This window comes from Piliocolobus tephrosceles, chromosome 3, assembly GCF_002776525.5.
Source record: "Piliocolobus tephrosceles isolate RC106 chromosome 3, ASM277652v3, whole genome shotgun sequence".
Lineage (NCBI taxonomy): Eukaryota > Metazoa > Chordata > Mammalia > Primates > Cercopithecidae > Piliocolobus > Piliocolobus tephrosceles.
In genome coordinates, this window is record NC_045436.1 from 176,063,830 (window position 1) to 176,083,513 (window position 19,684).

The 19,684-nt window shown below is 42.2% G+C and overlaps 1 protein-coding gene across 4 annotated transcripts; it reads right to left on the reverse strand.

Moving 5' to 3' along the window:
* Positions 1–620: 620 nt before the first annotated feature.
* Positions 621–16,596, reverse strand: TMEM128 (transmembrane protein 128). 4 transcript variants are annotated; one of them, XM_023206907.3, is made up of 5 exons: positions 15,479–16,596; positions 13,330–13,471; positions 7,561–7,719; positions 5,044–5,152; positions 621–1,652 (listed from the first exon to the last, which is right to left on the reverse strand). In XM_023206907.3, exons 1-4 carry the CDS (start codon positions 15,573–15,575, stop codon positions 5,053–5,055), a joined length of 498 nt encoding a protein of 165 aa, XP_023062675.2. In that variant the 5' UTR covers positions 15,576–16,596; the 3' UTR covers positions 621–1,652; positions 5,044–5,052. The 4 variants fall into 4 exon arrangements, with proteins under 4 accessions (XP_023062675.2, XP_023062673.2, XP_023062672.2 ...); XM_023206905.3 differs by lacking the exon at positions 621–1,652 and adding an exon at positions 2,801–3,515 and having other exon boundaries at positions 15,479–16,595; XM_023206904.3 differs by lacking the exon at positions 621–1,652 and adding an exon at positions 3,525–4,330 and having other exon boundaries at positions 15,479–16,594.
* Between the last annotated feature and the right edge of the window lie 3,088 nt (positions 16,597–19,684).

The window sequence follows — 19,684 nt, forward strand, 5'->3', positions numbered from 1 at the left end:
AGCCTGGGAGGTCCAGGTTTCAGTGAGCTGAGATTGTGCCACTGCACTCCAGCCTTGGTGACAGAGCCAGACCCTGTCTCAAAAAAAGAAAAAAAAAAAAAAAAAAGGAAATCCTGACATTTGCAACAATATGGATATGAACCTGGAAGATACTATGTTAAGTGACATAAGCCAAGCACAGAAAGACAAATGCCACATGATCTCATTTATATATAGAATCTAAAAAAGCTGAGGTCATATAGGTAGAGAGTAGAATAGTGGCTACCAGGGGCTGGGCAGCAGGGGGAATTGGGGGGTTGGGAGATATTTGTCAAAGGGTACCAAATTTCAATTAAGAAGAGTAAGTTCAAGAGACCTATTGTACACATAGTAACTATAGTTAATAACAATTTATAGCATTTTAAAAATTGTGAAGAGAGTAGATTTTAAGAAATCTCACCACAAAAAATAACTATGCAAAGTAATGCATATATTAATGAACTCAATCTAGCCATTCCACATGTACCCTCGGACTTCAAAATTTGGAGAAAAATGAATTAAAAATAATAATACAAACTTTATTTCTCAACATAAGATCCATCAAGTTCAACACACTTCTGTAAGTCATGACACAGCCATTTAGCCCATGCCTAAGGAACTGAAGGTCCTGAGAATTTAACCATATCAATGCAGTCTTTTACACATTAACTGAAGATAAAAGGGTACCCTTTACAGAATTTTTAAGATTAGGAAACAAAAAGAAGTTAGGAGGAGCCAAATTGGGACTGTAATGATTTCCCACCAAAATTCTCCCAAAATTGCCCTTGATGACGGGAATAAGCAGAAGCATTGTCGTGGTGGAGGAGGACTCTGCCGAAGCTTTCCCAAGAATTTTCTGCTAAAGTTTTGGCTTTCTCAAAACCCTCTCATAATAAGCAGATGCTACCATTCTTTGGTCCTCCTGAAAGTCAACAAGCAAAGTGTCTTGAGCCCCAAAATACTGTTGCCATGACCTGTGCTCTTGACTGGTCTGCTTTTGCTTTGAGTGGCGCACTTCCACTTCTTGGTAGCCATTGCTTTGATTGTGCTTTGTCTTCAGGAATAGTACTAGGAAATCCATGTTTCACATCCTGTTGCAAATTATTTTAACAAATGCTTCAGGATTTTGGTCCCAGTTGTTTAAAATTTCCATTGAAAGCTCTGCTGTTGTTTGCAGTTGATCTGGGCACAACAGTTTTGGTGCCCATCAAGTGGGAAAGTTTGCTTTCAGTCAGAATTGTGTAACCTGAACCAAGTGTTCAGTGTCTATGACACTGGTTATTGTTTCTGCTGTTGTTAACTGCTGTTAATCATCAGTCCTCTTTGATTAGGGCATAAACAAGATTAATTTTTTCCTCAAAGATTCGTGTGTAAGGTCTCTCACTGAGGGCTTCCTCTTCAACATCATCTGATACCTTCTCAAAACAAGTTATTCATTTGTAAGTTGTTGATTTCTTTGGGGCATTGTTCCCATAAACTTTTCGTGAAGCATTAATGATTTCACCGTTTTTTCACCCAAGCTTCACAATAAATTGATGTTTGTTCTTGCTTCGATTTTAGCAGAATTCATGTTGCACTGATGTGGTCTCTTTCCAAACTGATGTCTTATCCATCTTAGTGTCTCAAACTAGATACTGTTCAGACATGTTATGACAAGTTAAAGACTCTGTCTCAAAAAGTCTCTTTTTAAGTAATAGGATAATCTTCATACCATCCTAATTGGCCAGTTACTAGCACTTGGGAAACTAGATTTTAACTAATTGTTTTAAACACATCCCAGCCTTAGATTTCTATCCATGTTGTAAGCATACTCTTCAAGAAAAATAAATAAATAAATAAAAGACAGATATAAAATGTGTGAAGGCTGACACTGGGGCACTCTTCACCCAAGCTCCCTCCAGGGGATCTGATCCAAATGCCCTACCTTCCAGAGCTGCAGCCTCAGTTATGCTGAACCCTCACATCACTGCCTGACTCAGCTGCCTGATTATGGCCTTCGCCTGGCCTTGCTCCCTATTTTAAATGACACTCTCGCCACACCTTCACATACCCATGACCACAACCTGGGTTTGCTTCTGTCTACTCATCATGCCTGACTTTCCCTTTTGCAAATATCATAACCTGATGTGATATTCCTGATCCTCGATTCTGCTTCCCTTTTCTTTCCCTCTCCATTACCATTTATTGAGTGGACACCTACTGTGTGTCAGGCACTGTAATTGGTGTTTTACAAACATTATTACTATTACCCACAATCCACAATAAGACAGATATTATTCCCACTTCACAGCTGAAAAAAGATTATAGGCTGACTACCACTTCTCTGAAATGCTTGGGACCAGAAGTGTTTTAGATTTTGGAATATTTGCATTATATTCCAAAACCTGAAATGCTCCAATGAGCATTTCCTTTGAGTGTCATGTCAGCAACCAAAAAGTTTCAGATTTTGAAATTAGGGATACTAAACCTATACTGCTGAAGGTCTTGCAGCTAGTAAATGGCAGGGTATGATCTGAACCAGACACACACACAAGTGGTGATTAAGTCAAGTCATTATTAGAAGTCACCTTACAGAGAAAACAATCAACATGAGGTACCTTCTGTCACAATGCTTATGCTGTTTAGATTAAATGCAGACATATGGCATTTGAAAGTGCAAATACTGTCTTTATAAAGTCTTTGAGGAACAGAGTTAGCCCTTGTTATTTATATAGTTAATTCAAAGTGCTAATAGCTAAAAACCAGAAGTTATTCCAAAGTTTGCATGAACAAAACTCACAAGAAAGTTATAAAAATATTTTATTTAAATGGTACAGAAAAAAATATGTATGCTTAAAAATGATTAAAACTTCACATTAGGAAATGCTAAAAACCCAGTAATTTACACAATGATAAAATCTAAAGTGATGGGAAAACGTAAAATACTTTCATTTGGTCCTGTACCTAATAAAACTATCATAAATACGAGATGATAGTAATTACTAAAGCTGGTTAAAGGCACATGACAACATAATTCCTTTATACACATCCAGTCATTTTATATAAGGAACTGCTATCCCTTAAATGGAAGAGTGAACTATTTGTTCAAAATATTAAGAGTGCATTATGCACCTATAATGAAACCACCTTCTCCAAATATTCAAATGGATTAACATTGCAAAATAGTATTCCTATATCACTGACTTCTGAAAATTTTAATAATTTAAGAATATGCAAGTGAAATATAATTTATTCTGACTTCAACAACAGTTATACAAAGTCACAATTTTTCCCAGGAAACCATTCACTTCATAGTTGCAAAAACACACTGTAGCTTTTCTGTTAGGGTCTGCCATACTTTCAGCTAGCTGGATGTTTAACCATTCACTTCAAATTTACATGTCCAGCCAGGCACGGTGGCGTGGGCCTGTAGTCCCAACTACTTTGAAGGGTGAGGCAGGAGGATCGCTTGATCCCAGGAGTTCAAAGCCAGCCTGGGAACACAGAAGACCCTGTCTCTTCAAAAAAAAAAAAAAAAAAAAAAAAAAGAAGATGTCCTTAAATCTGAAAGAAAACCAGCATTTATGTACCAAGGAAAACATTCTATCTTAAGCTATTGCATTTAACACTAAAAACCATAGTTCACTCTGTGATCTACAACACTGTCTGAGTCTCCATTACCAATTATAAATTCATGTCAGAGTAAGACCTCCCAAACATCTGTAAAAACTCAAAACTGAAGAGCCAAAGAAGGGGCTGAGAACATGAGGAGAGAGATGGCTGACAGGGTCAGGTGAGGAAGTGTTCTGAGATGTGTAGGATTCCTCCAGGCCCAGAGCCGCTTGTGGCACAAGTGTATAGGAATGAAGGGCCTCCAGTGAGGGCTCCCAGTGATCCCAAGACACAGCAAGGTGCATGAAGGAGGCTGGAGACATTGGAACGGGCATGGAGGTGCTAGCAACTATTTTCAGACTGCTAACAATGAGACTGTGTCCATTTCTTCTGTACACGGTTACCACTGACCTTCCTTTAAATCCCATAGAGAGCATGCTGTTGGCAGAAATGTCTGTTTTTCATTAACATCTTGAAAATTTAGTGTATTAACTTTCATTTCCATAGGCCTCAGTTTCCACACCTGTCAACTGCTGTAAAAAGCAGATTTTCTGCAAGTTCTGATGTAAGTGACCTGACAGGAGGCACTTTGTCCTTTTCACCATGCCCCTAGGCATCTGGAGTGAGCATTCTCAGTATACACTTATGTAATAACAGAGTTATCTGACACTCAGAAAACAGCCTCCACTGTGTAAGGCAGCAGATCTCAGGATGGGGTGATCTGTGGGGAGGCAGAAATTCTATAAATAACACCAAACCAAAGCTGATTGTGTCATCCAACACATTTTTATGAGGAAGTCAGGATAGTAAGAAGATGGCAGATTTTTTTTTCCCAATTGGGTAAAATTGTCCATTCTTCCTGTATTCCCATGTCTTAAGAATGATCTAGCCAACAGTCATTGAATGTAAGTTGACAGAAATTAATATGATCTCAACATAAAATGGTCTAATGTGTGAATTTAACTAAATTGGAAGGTGCAAATCCTGTCTTTATGAGGTCTTTGCAAGGCAGTGTACCTTGTCTAAAAAGTAGTAACTTAGAACCAACTTTTTCAAAAGAAGGAGTCTCAGTCCCCCACCCCGCCAGCCTGGGCAACATAGGGAGACTCTGTCTCTACAGAACGTTTTTTAAAACTTAGCCAAGCATGGTAGCACATGTTTGTAATACCAGCTACTTGGGAAGCTGAGGTGGGAGGATTGCTTGAGCCCCCAGGTGGTCAAGGCTGCGGTGAGCTGTGATCATGCCACTATACTCCAGCCTGGACAACAGAGTGAGACCCTGTCTACAAAAAAAAAAAAAAAAAAAAAAAGAGTATCAATCCCTTCTATCTCAGAGGTCAATGGACGGATAATTCTAGTGTGGACAACAAAATTGTCATAAAAGACATTTTTCAAACGAGTTCATTTTTAGAAAAACCATACCAGATATCTTACCTTCAGAAATCATCCAAGAAGTATGATAAACATTACAACCCCCATAAACTGGGTAAACAACAACAACGGAGTGAAAAATGACCACACATGCCATAGAGCAATGTTGAAGCTGAAAAAACAACAAATAAAACAGTTGACGACTCTGATATGCATCAATATATTTTACTCTAGAATCTAGATTTAAAGAGTTCAATGTGGAAAAGTTCATCCAGTCAGCAACTGTCTCTATGTATCATAATTCTCAGTTATGTGACTTAGCCAATGCTGAAAAGGAAAACTCTAGATATACTTACACAATTATCACAGTTTCTTCAAGAAGGCCTTGGAACTGAAACCACTAAAGGTCTCCTAATAGGAGTTGACATGGCTTAATAGAAACTGAAGTCTCTTAGTTTCTGCACCTGAACAAGAATTTAAATGGCTACAGCCCGTTTTTATGAAACCACACACTAAATTATCATGGTAAAAAATACCAAAGTATTTTCTCTTAAAAACAGAATGAAAACAGTTATCATTTATAAGCTGCTATTATATCTTTCATTGAGAAAAACACTATTCCTGTCATCAAAGTAAAATTAAAAACTTTCTAAGTATAAATGATTTTTAATGACTGAAATTTCTAAGAACAGAATAGGGAAAACTATATTCAATTAAGTTCAGATAGTCATTGGTTTTAATATATAATATTTTGATAAGTGTGAGTATTAAATAACCATAATCACACTAAAAAATCAGTGTTTCTGGAGATGACCTTAGCCTTATGGGAAAAAGTAAAACAACATATCTGTATGCCCCCACATCACTAAAAAGGTTAACAATAACCATATCACACTGTCAAACAACTTTGAACTTCAACTACAGAAAGTGAGTCATAGAAAGAATATATTTAAACTGAATATGTATAAAGGTATGTGGTTCTTCCAAAATAAAAATTCAGTTAGGCTGGGGGTGGTCACGGTGCACGCCTGTAATCCCAGCACTTTGGGAGGCCGACACAAGCAGATGGCTTAAGGCCAGGAGTTTGAGACGAGCCTGAGCAGCATGGCGAAACCCCATCTCTACAAAAAATACAAAACAGAGCCAGGTGTGGAGGTATGTGCCTATGGTCCCAACTACTCAGGAGGCTGAGTGAGGTAGGAGGATCACTTAAGCCTGCAAAGTCAAGGCTGCAGTGAGCTGTGATCACACCACTGCACTCTGGCCTGGGTGCTAGAGTGAGACCCTGTCTCCCTCCCAAAAAAAAAAAAAATCCAATTGCTATAAAGAAAGAAAAAACTAAAGAGCTACACACAACATAGGAAAACTAGTTTTCTTTCTGGTTGGATCATAGGATGTATTTCCTTTGTGTTTTTCTGTAATTTACAGATTTTCTTTCCTCAGTGAGCAAGTATTACTTTTATAAACAAACCCAAAAAAACCTTGTATTTTTCATTGAGCACTTAATTATCTTATGAAGAAGGTTATTCATTGTGGCATTGTTTGAGTATAAATATAATTAAGTCCAACAACAGAAGACAGGTTAAATAAATCATGATAATGTCCATGCTGTGAAAACTATGCAACTGCTTAAAAGAATGAGAAACATCTATAAGTACCATTATGGAAGAATCCTAAACTATAAGAATCCATTGAAAAATAAAAGGAAAAAAAAGACGAACAACCACTTTGGAAAGCGGTTTGGCATGATTTACTGAAGTCAACAACTTTACCCCTTGGGGTACATATATATATATACACACACATATACACACACACCAACTTCAGTTGGGTACCCAACTGAAATGTGTTCACTGTGCTACAAGAGCCATATACAAGAATGCTCTTTATAGCATCCCTTATAGTAACCCCAAATTGAAAAAAATCTAAACACAATCAACAATGGAAAAGAGAAACTGGGATTCAATTAAACAATGGAATGCGAAAGGGCAATGAAGATGAGTCACTGTTCCGGGCGACAATATGAAAGAATTGCACATAATGCTGCACACAGCCAGCTCAATGTGAAGGAATACACCCTGTGCCAATCCATTTCTATGAAGTTCAAAAGCGTAGATGAAACAAAATAGAATACCTAATGGAAGCAAAGCAAGTAGTTACCATGAAGGTCAGGGCAGTATTTACCTGTGGCAGGAGGGAAGGTGTAGGAACTGTGAGGGAGAATGAAGGGGGTTCCCACTGTGCTGGCTCAATTTACACCAATACTCACTTCATGTGAATTCATTCACTGATTCATTCATTTTAGTTTTTCCACTTTTCTATATGTATTGAATGTCAAATACATTTAAAAAGCAAAATGCCAAATATGTACAGAATGTCACCATCTGTGCTTTAAATAACTAGATCCATAAATAGAAGGAGAAAGAGATACTAATGAAAAGGGAACCAGAGAGCATGAATGACCAGGAGACTACTTTTCTGTTATACCTTTTTTCTTTCAAAGTTTGGACCAAGTATATCACTATCTGATAAAAAAAAATTTGTTGTTCATTCCTGTTAGTCATTTCAAAGTTAACTTACCAAATTCCTGCTGCAATAAAGGAGGCAGTGGTAATAGGTATCAAGGCTGGATACCTGACATCATATTCTCCAATTCCACAATACCATTCCAGGTAGACTATGCAGTAAAACGCAATTGATAAGCTGACAAGCAACAAGGCACTGCCACAGAGAAACCAGCTGTGGAGATAAAAACAATAAGAGGGCTGACAGCACTTAATGAATCATCGGGTATCTTTAAAAGTTTTCATTAACAGCTTAAAAATCTACTTCTAAGAGGCCAGGCACGGTGGCATTCCTGTAATCCCAGCACTTTGGGAGGCCGAGGCTGGTGGGTCACCTGAGATCAGGAGTTCAAGACCAGTCTGGCCAACACGGTGAAACCCCGTTAAAATAAAAACTTAGTCAGCTGTGGTGGCACATGCCTATAGTCCCAACTACTCGGGAGGCTGAGGCAGGAGAATCGCTTGAACCCAGGAGGCGGAGGTTGCAGTGAGCCGAGGTCACATCACTGCGCTCTAGCCCAGGCGACAGAGTAAGACTCCATCTCAAAAAAAAAAAAAAAAAAAACACTACTTCTAAGAATATCAAGTGATGCAGAGAAAGCCATATTTAAACAATCCAGACTTTCAGAAAGTCTCAATCTATGGGAGATGGGGGTCAGAAAAAGAGACACACAACTCAGGAAAGAATGAAAAGACAGACCTGAAAAACATGCATTTACACATACACTCTCATCAGCCAACCAACCAAGGGAAAAGTCTGGTTACGACAATGCATTTTCTTTAAAAATACAAGGAAGAGGCTGGGAGCAGTGGCTCACGTCTGTAATCCCAATACTTTGGGAGGCCGAGGTAGGCGGATCACCTGACGTCAGGAGTTCAAGACCAGCCTGACCAACATGGAGAAACCCCATCTCTACTGAAAATACAAAATTAGCCAAGCATGGTGGTGCATGCCTGTAATTCCAGTTTCTTGGGAGGATGAGGCAGGAGAATCGCTTGAACCCAGGAGGCAGGGGTTGCAGTGAGCTGAGATGGCGCCACTGCACTCCAGCCTGGAGTGCCTGGGCAACAAGAGTGAAACTCTGTCTCCATGAAATAAAATAAAATAAAATAAATAAAAATACAAGGAAGACAGTGGCTTTCTGGTTGTTTCTGAAGTTTTGAGTGTGACAGGATTAAAGAAGTTTATCACTGGGAAACTTCATTCCTCCAAGTTAAGTGGACTTGGTAATTCAAATTTTCTCTCATAAAAGATTCCTAAATGAAATTCTCCCATTTTCAAAATATCTTCTACCCACCACCTCACCCTCAATGCCAATGCCTTTGACTCCCTTCCAATTCTACCTGTGATCTGATTCAGCCAGTGTGAGGCAACCTGGACAACCCCTTCCCTCCTCCCCAGCTGGACTTGGGGACTGAAGTCCCTTTCCCATTCTCCCAACTCAATCCAATATCCCATCATCATCTGCTTCACTATGGGAAAAGCCTGACAGTCCATGTGGAAGAGAGAGGGACAACAGATGGCTATAACTGTTAAGTTACAAAGGCACAAAGTGAGCTTCCAATGGCAAGGTTCCAGATTCCATGAAGGCTTTTTATGACGATGCAATTCTGAGATTCGGAGTCATGAGAGGCGGTAGAGTGAAGAGGTTAAGAGCACAGCCTCTGAAATCTGTCTATATGGTTTTGAATCTTAACTTGAGCAAAACTAGTTTTGTGACCCTAGGCAAATTACCTAACCTCTGTGTGTTTCAGAAATATTGACAGTACTTAACTCAGAATAGCTGTAAGAATTAAATCAAGTAGTCAGCAAAGTGCTCCTCACAGCTCACCCTCAATCATAATCATTATTATTCCACTCATGTTATTTTTATTTTCATTTATTTATTTTTGAGACAGAGTCTCGCTCTGTTGCCCAGGCTGGAGTGTGGTGCCGCAATCTCAGCTCACTGCAACCTCCGCCTCCCGGGTTCACCAATTCTCCTGTCTCAGCCTCCCGAGTAGCTGGAATTATAGGTGCCGGCCACCACGCCCAGCTCATTTTTGTATTTTTAGTAGAGATGGGGTTTCATCATGTCCATGTTGGCCAGGCTGGTCTCGAACTCCTGACCTCAAGTGATCCACCTGTCTCAGCCTCCCAAAGTGCTGGGATTACAGGCATCAGCCACTGTGCCCGGCCATCACTCAAGTTATATCTATGAGGAAAAAATGTCCAAGTTCATCTTTAGGAGTCTTCAAAGACCTCTCTTCTGCTAGAGCGTGCTGTCTCACTGTGGGGAGTATTGCCCCCAAAGTGAAGAAAAAAATCTGGCTCTAATTGTATGTATAAAGCACAGATATGTATGCAGTATATAAGTGAATACATAGTTTATCTAACTCCACATTCCACAGGGATGATTAGAAAAAAAATGTCTAAAAAGACTCCTTAGGGGTGATGATAAAAGCCTGAAAAGCACATACTGGTAAAGGACATAAGAAATTTTTTTTTTTTTTTTTGAGACAGAGTCTTGCTGTTGTCGCCCAGTCTGGAATGCAATGGCACAATCTTGGCTCACTGCAACCTCCACCTCCCGGGTTCAAGCGATTCTCCTGCCTCAGCCTCCTGAGTAGCTGAGATTACGGGTGCCTGCCACCATGCCAAGCTAATTTTTGTATTTTTAGTAGAGATGGGGTTTCACCATGTTGGCCAGGATGGTCTTGAACTCCTGATCTCAGGTGATCCACCCACCTAGGCCTCCCAAAGTGCTGGGATTACAGGCGTGAGCCACCGTGCCCGGCCTAAGAAAAATTTTTAAACTGCCTGAACAAAATATAATACTATCGGTCAGTGGTCCTCGGCCCTGGCTTTATATCACAGTCACCTAGCACCTTTCTAAGAGAAACTACCTAGTCCCCAGTTTCCAAAATTCTGGGCCTGAGCATCTGGGATTTTAATTTTGCTTTCTGCTTTTAAGTCCACAGCTGATCTTCATGCACACAAGCAGAGTTTTTTAAACCGTGATTTCTATAGCATCACAGTGTTTTTCAGTTTTTAATACAGACCTGCTCTTCTATCTTTGAACAATATAAAGAACCTTAAGGCCTCAAGCTTCTAAACTTAGGCTACAGCCAGGGGAAAAAGAAATCACCTCAGGTGTCAGAGGAATAAGCCATTTTAGCCATTTTCCAAAAGCAGAACTCAGCCAGCACTGTCTTTTGTGCCGCCCTCTCATTTCATGGCTGCTCAATACCCTCCACCACCCCTTAATGAGTCCTTCCCAAGAAAACAATGCGACTCAAAATCTTCAGCCTTTGGGAATGCATTTATGCCTTTTGCTCTCAAAGATGACACCTTGTTGAGGACAGATCTATGACTTCTACTTTTTTTTTCCAACCCCCACAGCCCTGGTCCCATCGTCTGCGTCCCGGCTTCGCCACACAGCAGCTGTGTGGTCCTGGGCACTCCACTTCACTGCAGTTGCCCCCAAACATCTTATGTGTGATCATTTCTTACTCTGCCATTTCTTTAAACTACCAGAAATACCCAATAAAAGGACACAAATAGAGAAGTTAACTCACATCTCCTAAAACCTCAAAAAGATCTCAGTCCTGAGGCTGACCTGGACTAGGTGTACCCCTCCTAGACGCTCCCATAATATCTTGCGCCTACACTTACAGAGCACACAAGAGGCCTGGTAACTTGTCTGCTGCAGCCTAAAATGAGCTGTTGGAGAGCTAGAAATGCACCTTCCATGTGTTTGGCACCCACAGTCAAACACGTCTCAGGTTCCATAAAGTCTCTGATGAAGGAAAGAGCAGCTGCTGTCGGTGGTGATTAAAGTATCCCTCCCCTCCAGGCAGGTGCAGTGGCTCACACCTGTAATCCCAGTACTTTAGGAAGTCAAGGTAGGAGGATCACTTGAGCCCAATAGTTTGAGACCAGCCTAGACAACATGAAGAGACCTTGTCTCTATAAAAAATAAACCAAATTAGCCAGGCATGGTGGTGTGCGCCTATAATCCTAGCTACTTGGGAGGTTGAGGTGGGAGGATCACTTGAGCCTAGGAAGTCAAGGCAGTAAGCCATGATCGCACCACTACACTCCAGCCTGGGTGACAGTGCAGCGAGACCCTGTCTCAAAATAAAAATAAAGTATCCATCCCTCTTTTCCCAGCCCACATTCTAAGACAGATGACTGAGTCAAGCTGATGAAGATTAAATGTCTGTTATACTGATGGAGCGGTGGGAAGAATACGGCTTTGGTGAGTGGTGACAAACCACTTCCTAATACCAGATCTCTGAGACCCAGAAACAGGCAGGCTTACCCACTGGGTTCCAGGTCAAAATGAAAACCTAGAGACCTTTTCCTGTGGGGGCTGCCCCCGTGAAATGACACCGTGGGAAGGCAGACCAGACTCTGCACTTCCTACGGGCAGCTGACGTGCAGGAGAAGGTGCTGAGCTACCTTCGTCCAATTCTTCATCACACACTCAGTCAGTCACGCCACCTCCCACAAAGGAGTGAGTGACACGGAAGGGGAGAAGATGGGAGTGTTTAGGGAAAGTTTCTCTCCTACAAAGTAGAGGACAGTTTAAATAAACTCCCCTCTGCCTACTTTCCCCTGAGGGCTTGTTCCACGTGGCTCGACAGTCTCGCCGGCCAGAAATCACTGCTCCTCCTGAAGGCCGCAAGGAGAAATCATGTGTCCTGCCGTGATACTAGGGGACCACAGTCCTGTCTGCATCTTCCTAACCCCACTGGTACTTCCAAATTACTACTCTTGACCCTAAGCACACCAGCCCTCTCAATGCCAGCTCTGCTGCTCACCAACATACCTCTCCTTTCCATTTATTATCTGAGGGTCTCCACATCACTCTCCAATGTGCAGTAAGGACCCTAGGATATGATTCCAACCCTCTCCTCCATGTCAGTTCTGGAGACTATACTGAAGGGATCTCAGTCCCTGTGAACAAGGAACTATCGTACATCTGGCCTGGCCACAAAGCTCGCACTTCTCCCACTGCTGACCTTCACCTCCACTCCAACACAGTCACACCCCGTAGTTACCTTGTCAGCTGTAAGTACCCTCTAAAACCAACCTTGAGACCCGGTTCTCACCGGCCACAGTTCTCAATCCTTCCTCCCAGTACTCTTGTACTTGGTCTTCACGAAGACCTTCAGTCACTCTTTCTCCCTCCTTTTTTCCCCAAATGGATTAGGTCCTTCTTAAATTTCTTACCTTCCTCATCCTACAACATATTTATTTGCACACAAATAACTTCCAGTTCTCTTCCACTCTACTGTGTATGCCCAGAGCACACACCCTCCCATTGGTTTTATTTTTTCCATCTTTATCGAAGTATAATGGACAAATTAAAATTTTATATATTCAAGATGTACAATGTGATGACCTGATATATATATATATATATATATACACACACATTGTGAAATGATTACCACAATCAAGTTAATTATCACACTCATCACCTCAGTTACCACTGGTCAGGGAACAGGGGGAAGACATAAGACCTACTCTTACAAAATGTCAAGTATACAATACAGCATTATTAACTACAGTCACCATACTCTATGTACATTAGATCCCCAGACCTTATTCATCTTATAACTAAAAATATGTACCCTTTGATCCCCATCTCATATTCATCTTCGTATCACCAGCACCTCCAACACAGGGCCTGGCAGAGAGTAGGTAGGTGCTTACTGTTTGAAGAATTCAACTAACAAAATACAACACGAAAAATCAGACATGCGTTTAATTTATGAAGCAATAAAGTTTTCTTACCTGCTAGTGTGGAAGTTTTCTTTAAGAGTTTTAAAGAAGTCAACGTAATAGGTCACAACAATGGATGCCAAAATCCAGAATCCAGAATGGATATTAAGTCTTGGAAGAGGTTTCTCCTTTTTCTCAACAGCTGTGGAGGTTTCTGCAAAAAAGGGAGATTTCAACTTATTAAGTTACCATAATTTTGCGAGGAAAAATTACACTTAATTTAAGCCAAATAAAATCATTTCCTAGAGCTAAGAACCAGAGTCTCTCCCATGATAACAAATTCTTCTGTAAAACCCTTGACCATCCTGGCTAACACAGTGAAACCCCGTCTCTACTAAAAAATACAAAAAACTAGCCGGGAGAGGTGGCAGGCGCCTGTAGTCCCAGCTACTCGGGAGGCTGAGGCAGGAGAATCGCGTAAACCCGGGAGGCAGAGCCTGCAGTGAGCTGAGATCGCGCCACTGCACTCCACCCTGGGCGACAGAGTGAGACTCGGCCCTAAACAAAAAAAAAAAAAAAAAAAAAACCTTGAGATAGGTTTATATTTACAAAAAATAATCAGAGCCCACTAACAAATACAGTCAATTTATTTCCTCTAAATATATTTTGAAATCAAATTTACATTTTCATCGTCTTTCGGAAATAACAATGCCACCTGGAAATGTAAGAATTTTAATGTGTTTCACATTTCTTCTAGGAAAGGTATTAGTCCTGCTGATTAGGAAAAATGCCAAAGGCAAATGGTAGCGCATGAACTGGACTTGTGGTCTTTCAAGAACACTTTTATAACTAAATTATATATATATATATATATATATATTTTGAGTCGGAGTCTCCCTCTGTTGCCCAGGCTGGAGTGGAATGGTTCCATCTCGGCTCACTGCAACCACCGCCTGCCGGGTTCAAGCAATTCTCCTGCCTCAGCCTCCCGAGTAGCTGGGATTACAGGCGCCTGCCACCACGCCCGGCTAATTTTTGTGTTTTTAGTAGAGACGGGGTTTCACCATGTTGGCCAGGCTGGTCTCTTTGGCCAGGCTGGTCTCGAACTCCTGACCTCGTGATCAGGCCGCCTCGGCCTCTCAAAGTGCTAGGATTACAGGCGTGAGCCACCGTGCCCAGCCTATAACTAAATATTTTCATTACTTTAAACACAGCTCAAAAGTGTAAACGGCACACCAGAGCTCTAGTTCCAGCACAGCCCTATCTAGACAGGTGATGGACAAGTCATTTTTCCTGTCTGGAACGCAATCCAAAAGAAAGGGTGGAGGGGGTTGGGTCAGATGGATGATTTCTAGAAAGTTTTCCGACGATTCTGACATGCCCTCTATGTTCACGTGAGAATGAATGGTCCACATCTAAGGTTTTGGACCTTTAGATGACCATTGGAAACACTGTGGAGTATGTTCATAATATTCTGGAATATCCTCAAAATGTATACATCATCATGCCTGGGCATCAGGTTTTTCGTGTTTATTTTGAAAAGGTAATAAATGGACACTGTTTTAAAACATATGGGATACAAACATCCAAAATGAGGTATCTGACTCCCATCCTTAACCTCAGATCTAATCCCCAGAAGCAACCACCACTTACAATTTCTACTGAATTCTTCCATATTCTATGCATCTACAGGTGAACATACATCACAGGTTACCTGTTTTGTACCCAAATGGCGGTGTACCATAGTGTTCCGCACTTCCTTTTTAAAATCATCCCCATTGGTACATGCAAATCGACCTGGCGTGTCATGTATACATACATCCAAATTTACTTAACCAGCTTTCTGCTGACGGGCAAGACAGGTATTTCTAGTGATTCCTTATTGCAAGCAATACTGAGGTGAAACACTCTGCGCACATCATTGTACAAGGCGATACAAGCATGTTTCTGGTAAATTCTTAAGACTTAGAACCGGTGGGTATTTTTAATTTTAATCGATATTTCCAAACAGGTGTCAAATCAGCTCTCCAGAGAATTCTGAAGCGCAGCTGAGATGACAATGCACAGCACTACGCGATTCTAAAGATCTTCCCTGACATTAAATATTCGACTTGCAAAGCCGAAACTCGGTCCCTTCAGATTGGGCCGGGGCTGCTGGAGGCCGGCCATTTTCCAGCGCCTCGCCTCTGAGAACCTCGGGGCGGCTTGGTGCGCGCCTCACCCGGCCTGGCGTCACTCTCGCTGTCCAGCTGGGCCTCGGCGTCCGGCAAGAGGAGGAATCGCCGACGGAGCTGTTGCCGGGCCCGTGAAGAGTCCATCTTGGTACCGCCCCGAAACGCGACGGAAGTAACGTCAGGTACAGCGCTTCCGGCGTCGGCTCCGGAGTTGGGCCTCCTGGCGTTTGGATTGGAGACTGTGTTGTCTTCGCGGTTTTAGTTAACGAGCAGCTAGGATTGAGTCGGCCTGAAGGGTTTCGCTCTCGCGTCGGCAGGTGTGATTTGAATTTTAAAACACTGAGCTTTCCGGGTCGAAAGGTTCCCAAGTTTATTCCGACCTATGGAAGCCCAGAAGGACCAGGATTACCGCTGCCGCAGGATGCGTCCGGGTCCGGGATGCGAGACAGTGAGACACTGCGCTTCCGAAGCCCTCGCAGACTCCCGGGTGCCAGAGCAGGAGAGATGCCCTCTGTCCAGGCCTCCATCCTCAGCCCCTAGTTTCTTTCCTACTTTTGCTTTTCAGGAGTCGCCCAGCAAGATTTGAAAGGAGGAGAAAGGCCTGCTGGACAGGATGCTAGAGCCTGGCAGTGACCACTTGAGGACCCCTGGGCATTAAATAAACTTCTTGGGGCTCGTTTCGTTATTACACTTGGCTCTAGATTTGTTGTGCGTTTCAGTGAGAAGCACCTGTATGTGGTTCACGTGAGCCTCCTCCTTGCCACTTGTGAAAAATCCTCCCAGCCTGAACCGAGGGAACTAAATTACTTTCCCAGCAAACTGCCGTTTTCCACACTAATCACGCCCACGAACTGTGTTATGAGTTCACAACTTTTTCTCCGTCAGTAATCCCGCGTATTACTCTCCCAATCCTTTCCTACCGAGTCATGTGCTGAGAAATGGTGGGCTTAACCACGCAAACGTTTGCTGAGCACCTACTATTTGCTAGGAGCTGTTAGGCACCATGCCCACAGTGGAGATAAAGATGAGTAAGACATGGCCTTGCACGTGAGGAGCTCCTGGTCCAAAGAAAACCACAGAGGTGTACTACAAGGTAACTCTGTATTTATAAATGTGTGAAAGCACTTCATCAATGTAGCCAGCATTTTCTGAGCGGCTGCATGTGATAAAGTGGTGAGGACAGAAGTAAGAATCTAGTAGAGGAAGCAGCTTCAATACAGTGCCATAATAGAAACACTGTACATGTAAAGGGCAGTTTATTCTGCTGGAGTGTGGGAGAGCAGGGAGAGTGATTTCAGGTGGGTTGAATACAGGGGTGGAGAGCCAGTGAGCTACACAGGGAGTAAAATTTGAATTAGTAGGCACTGTTTAATATCTACTATGTGTTGGGGTGTTTGTAAAAGGAAAGTAATAAATACTCAAGAAAAGAGTGCCAGCTGGGCGTGGTAGCTCACGCCTGTAATCCCAACACTTTGAGAGGCCAAGGCGGGCGATTCACGAGGTCAGGCGTTCGAGACCAGCCTGGCCAACATGGCGAAATTCTGTCTCTACTAAAAATACAAAAATTAGCCAGGCGTGGTGGCCAGCACCTGTAATCCCAGCTACTCGGGAGGCTGAGGCAGGAGAATCGCTTGAACCTGGGAGGAGGTTGCTGTGATCGCGCCACTGCACTCCAGCTTGGGCAACAGAGCGAGACTCCATCTCAAAAAAAAAAAAAAAAGAGAGAGAGAAGTACCAAATCTCTACTGATTTATCATTTCTTCAGCCTTTCTTCACCCTTTGGAGCACAGGATTTAACAGCTGGGTGGATCATATGGCCTTTCTAAACAATACCTCCTTTTTTTTCTGTTTTTTTTTTTTTTCTTTCAAGACTCCTAAAGAACTGGATTCGTTTCTTCAAAGCCATCTAAAGTCTTTGCCCTCCCTTCTTCTCTCTCTCGTACAGGGTTAGAAGCCTTGTTAACAGGAAGTGAATTTGTCCCATCAAATACAATCTTCTGTTGATTGTCTCCTCGAAAAAGGGTCAGTGCAGGGCCTCCCTGGTAACTGAATATTCCCAAGAGCATCGCTGCTATCCCAGGTTCCCATACATGGTATGTTCAGGTCAGATCAGGTTTCTCCTTTTGTGGTTTCAGGGCCTTTGAATTTGGATCTGAAATCCTTCCAGAGTTTTTTTTCTCTGCAATTTTAAATGGCACTGCTTGCATACCATATTGATACTTAAAAGCAGGTTGGAAAAATTCCAGTATTTAATGACCACATCTTCATTTCTGAGGTCCATTAAAGAAGCCCTTTGGGCATGTACGGTGGCTCACGCCTGTAATCCCAGCACTTTGGGAGGCCGAGGCGGGTGGATCACCTGAGGTCAGGAGTTTGAGACCAGCCTGGCCAACATGGTGAAACACCCCATCTCTACTAAAAAAAAAATAATAATAAATAAATAAATTAGCTGGGCGTGGTAGCAAGCGCCTGTAATCCCAGCTGCCTGGGAGGCTGAGGCAGGAGAATGGCTTGAACCCAGGAGGTGGAGGTTGCAGTGAGCCACGACCGCCCATTTCACTCCAGCCTGGGCAGCAAGAGTGAAACTCTATCTCAAAAAAAAAAAAAAAAAAAAAGAAAGAAAGAAAAAGAATAGAAAGCCTTCAATGTGTGTACTGTGGCACCCTAATTATAGATAGATATGTGATACCAGATTTGCTACCAATTAAGACATTTTCATTTTCAATGTGGATTACTTGTGGGGAACAATGAATTTCATTGTGACCTTTGCTGGCTTCCCCTTAGCAACATGGTGAAATCCAAGGTGTTTATAGACTGTTGAATCCTGCCTCCATCACTGTGGGTCCTTGGGCAAGTTATTTTATCGTTCTGAGTATCAGTTTTGCTGATCTGTGAAACATCAGGTATTGGAGTGAAGATACATGTTTATTGTTTAGCTTAGTGCCTGGCATATATAGTTTGCCTCCAAACATCAGTAGTTACTATTCACTACTCCTTTATTTGGCCTGCCGGGCCGTCAAGATCTGGCACCTGTTCACCCCTTGATCAGTATTTCCTTGTCCCTGGGTTCCAGCTACTCTTTGTTCATGTCTCTCTTCCAAGAATTACCAAGCTTTATTGCTATTTTCCTTTTGCCTGTGTTTCCCCGAATTGATTGGGAGAAACAACCATGTCTTGGTATCCCCCAGTGCCCTGCAAACACGGAGCACATAGCAGGTCCTTGAGCACAGCTAACTTGTCTTCAATATGGACATACACGTGTCTGCCTACAACCCTTCCTCTGAGAAACCATTACTGCTTTCTGTAGTGGTCCTGCTCAGTTTCCAGAGACTGACCCTGTCCTAGGGGAGGGTACAAGACCCAAAACAGACCTCTCATAGTCCAGGTCTTAGGCTGGGAAGATGTTCACGGTTGCTTTGATATGGTGAGCTGTGAGGTCAGTTTGGGCTTGGGGCTGCTGTTCTGGAAACAGGGGAGCCCACGTGGGAAGAAAGTACTGAGAGGCAAGCTAAGAGGTCTTGGTAGCATTGCACCGCCTCCCAGATCTAGCTGAGCCTTAGTTAACCCTGTTAAGGAACTGAGCTCTGGAGCTAGCTGCCTGCCTGGCTGTCATTGCCGGTCCTGTCATTACTGACTCTTTCAACCTTGAGCAAGCATCTTATCCACTCTTTGCCTTAGTTTCCTCACTTGCAAAATGGGGTTAAGAATAATATCCAGCTCACAGGATTGGGTAAATATTAAAAATATTAATACATGCAGAGTCGTTAGGGCAGCCCATAGAAAACTCTCAATAAATCTTAACTGTTATTATCCATTGCTGAGACTTTACAGATGGTTAAATTTTCCCTTTTTTTTTCAAATTAACTTTAATTTCAGTTGTTTTCTGTTACTTGCAACTCTGAGGCCAGACCAGTACCACCCTGTTCTCTCATTGTGCCATGTAGCTGCCCCCTTGGTCCCCAGGTATTCTATGAGCACCTCCAGGAATGAGAATACAGGTAAAGCTCTTAGAAAGCACCTGGCATGTGGGAAGTGCTCAGTAAATGTTAATATCTATCATTTGGAATACTGTTCTTCATTCCAAGAAGAAAGCTAGTTTTTTACTGTGTTTTGTAAAAACACAATAAAAATGTGTGTCTCTTTCTACACAGCTGTGATTATTCCCCTGGGAAAAGCTATAGCATTGGAATCACTAGATCAAAAGATACAAACATTTTAAAGACTTTTTTTTTTTTTTTTTTTGACAGAGTCTT

Bases quoted from the DNA above. Each gene is read 5' to 3' on its own strand.
- TMEM128 (XM_023206907.3), bottom strand. From the start codon at position 15,575: ATGGACTCTTCACGGGCCCGGCAACAGCTCCGTCGGCGATTCCTCCTC. The intron at 13,472-15,478 runs GTGAGGCGCGCA...CCTTTTTTGCAG, and splicing joins CGAGAGTGACGCCAGGCCGG to AAACCTCCACAGCTGTTGAG. The intron at 7,720-13,329 runs GTAAGAAAACTT...TTATCTCCACAG, and splicing joins GAAAACTTCCACACTAGCAG to CTGGTTTCTCTGTGGCAGTG.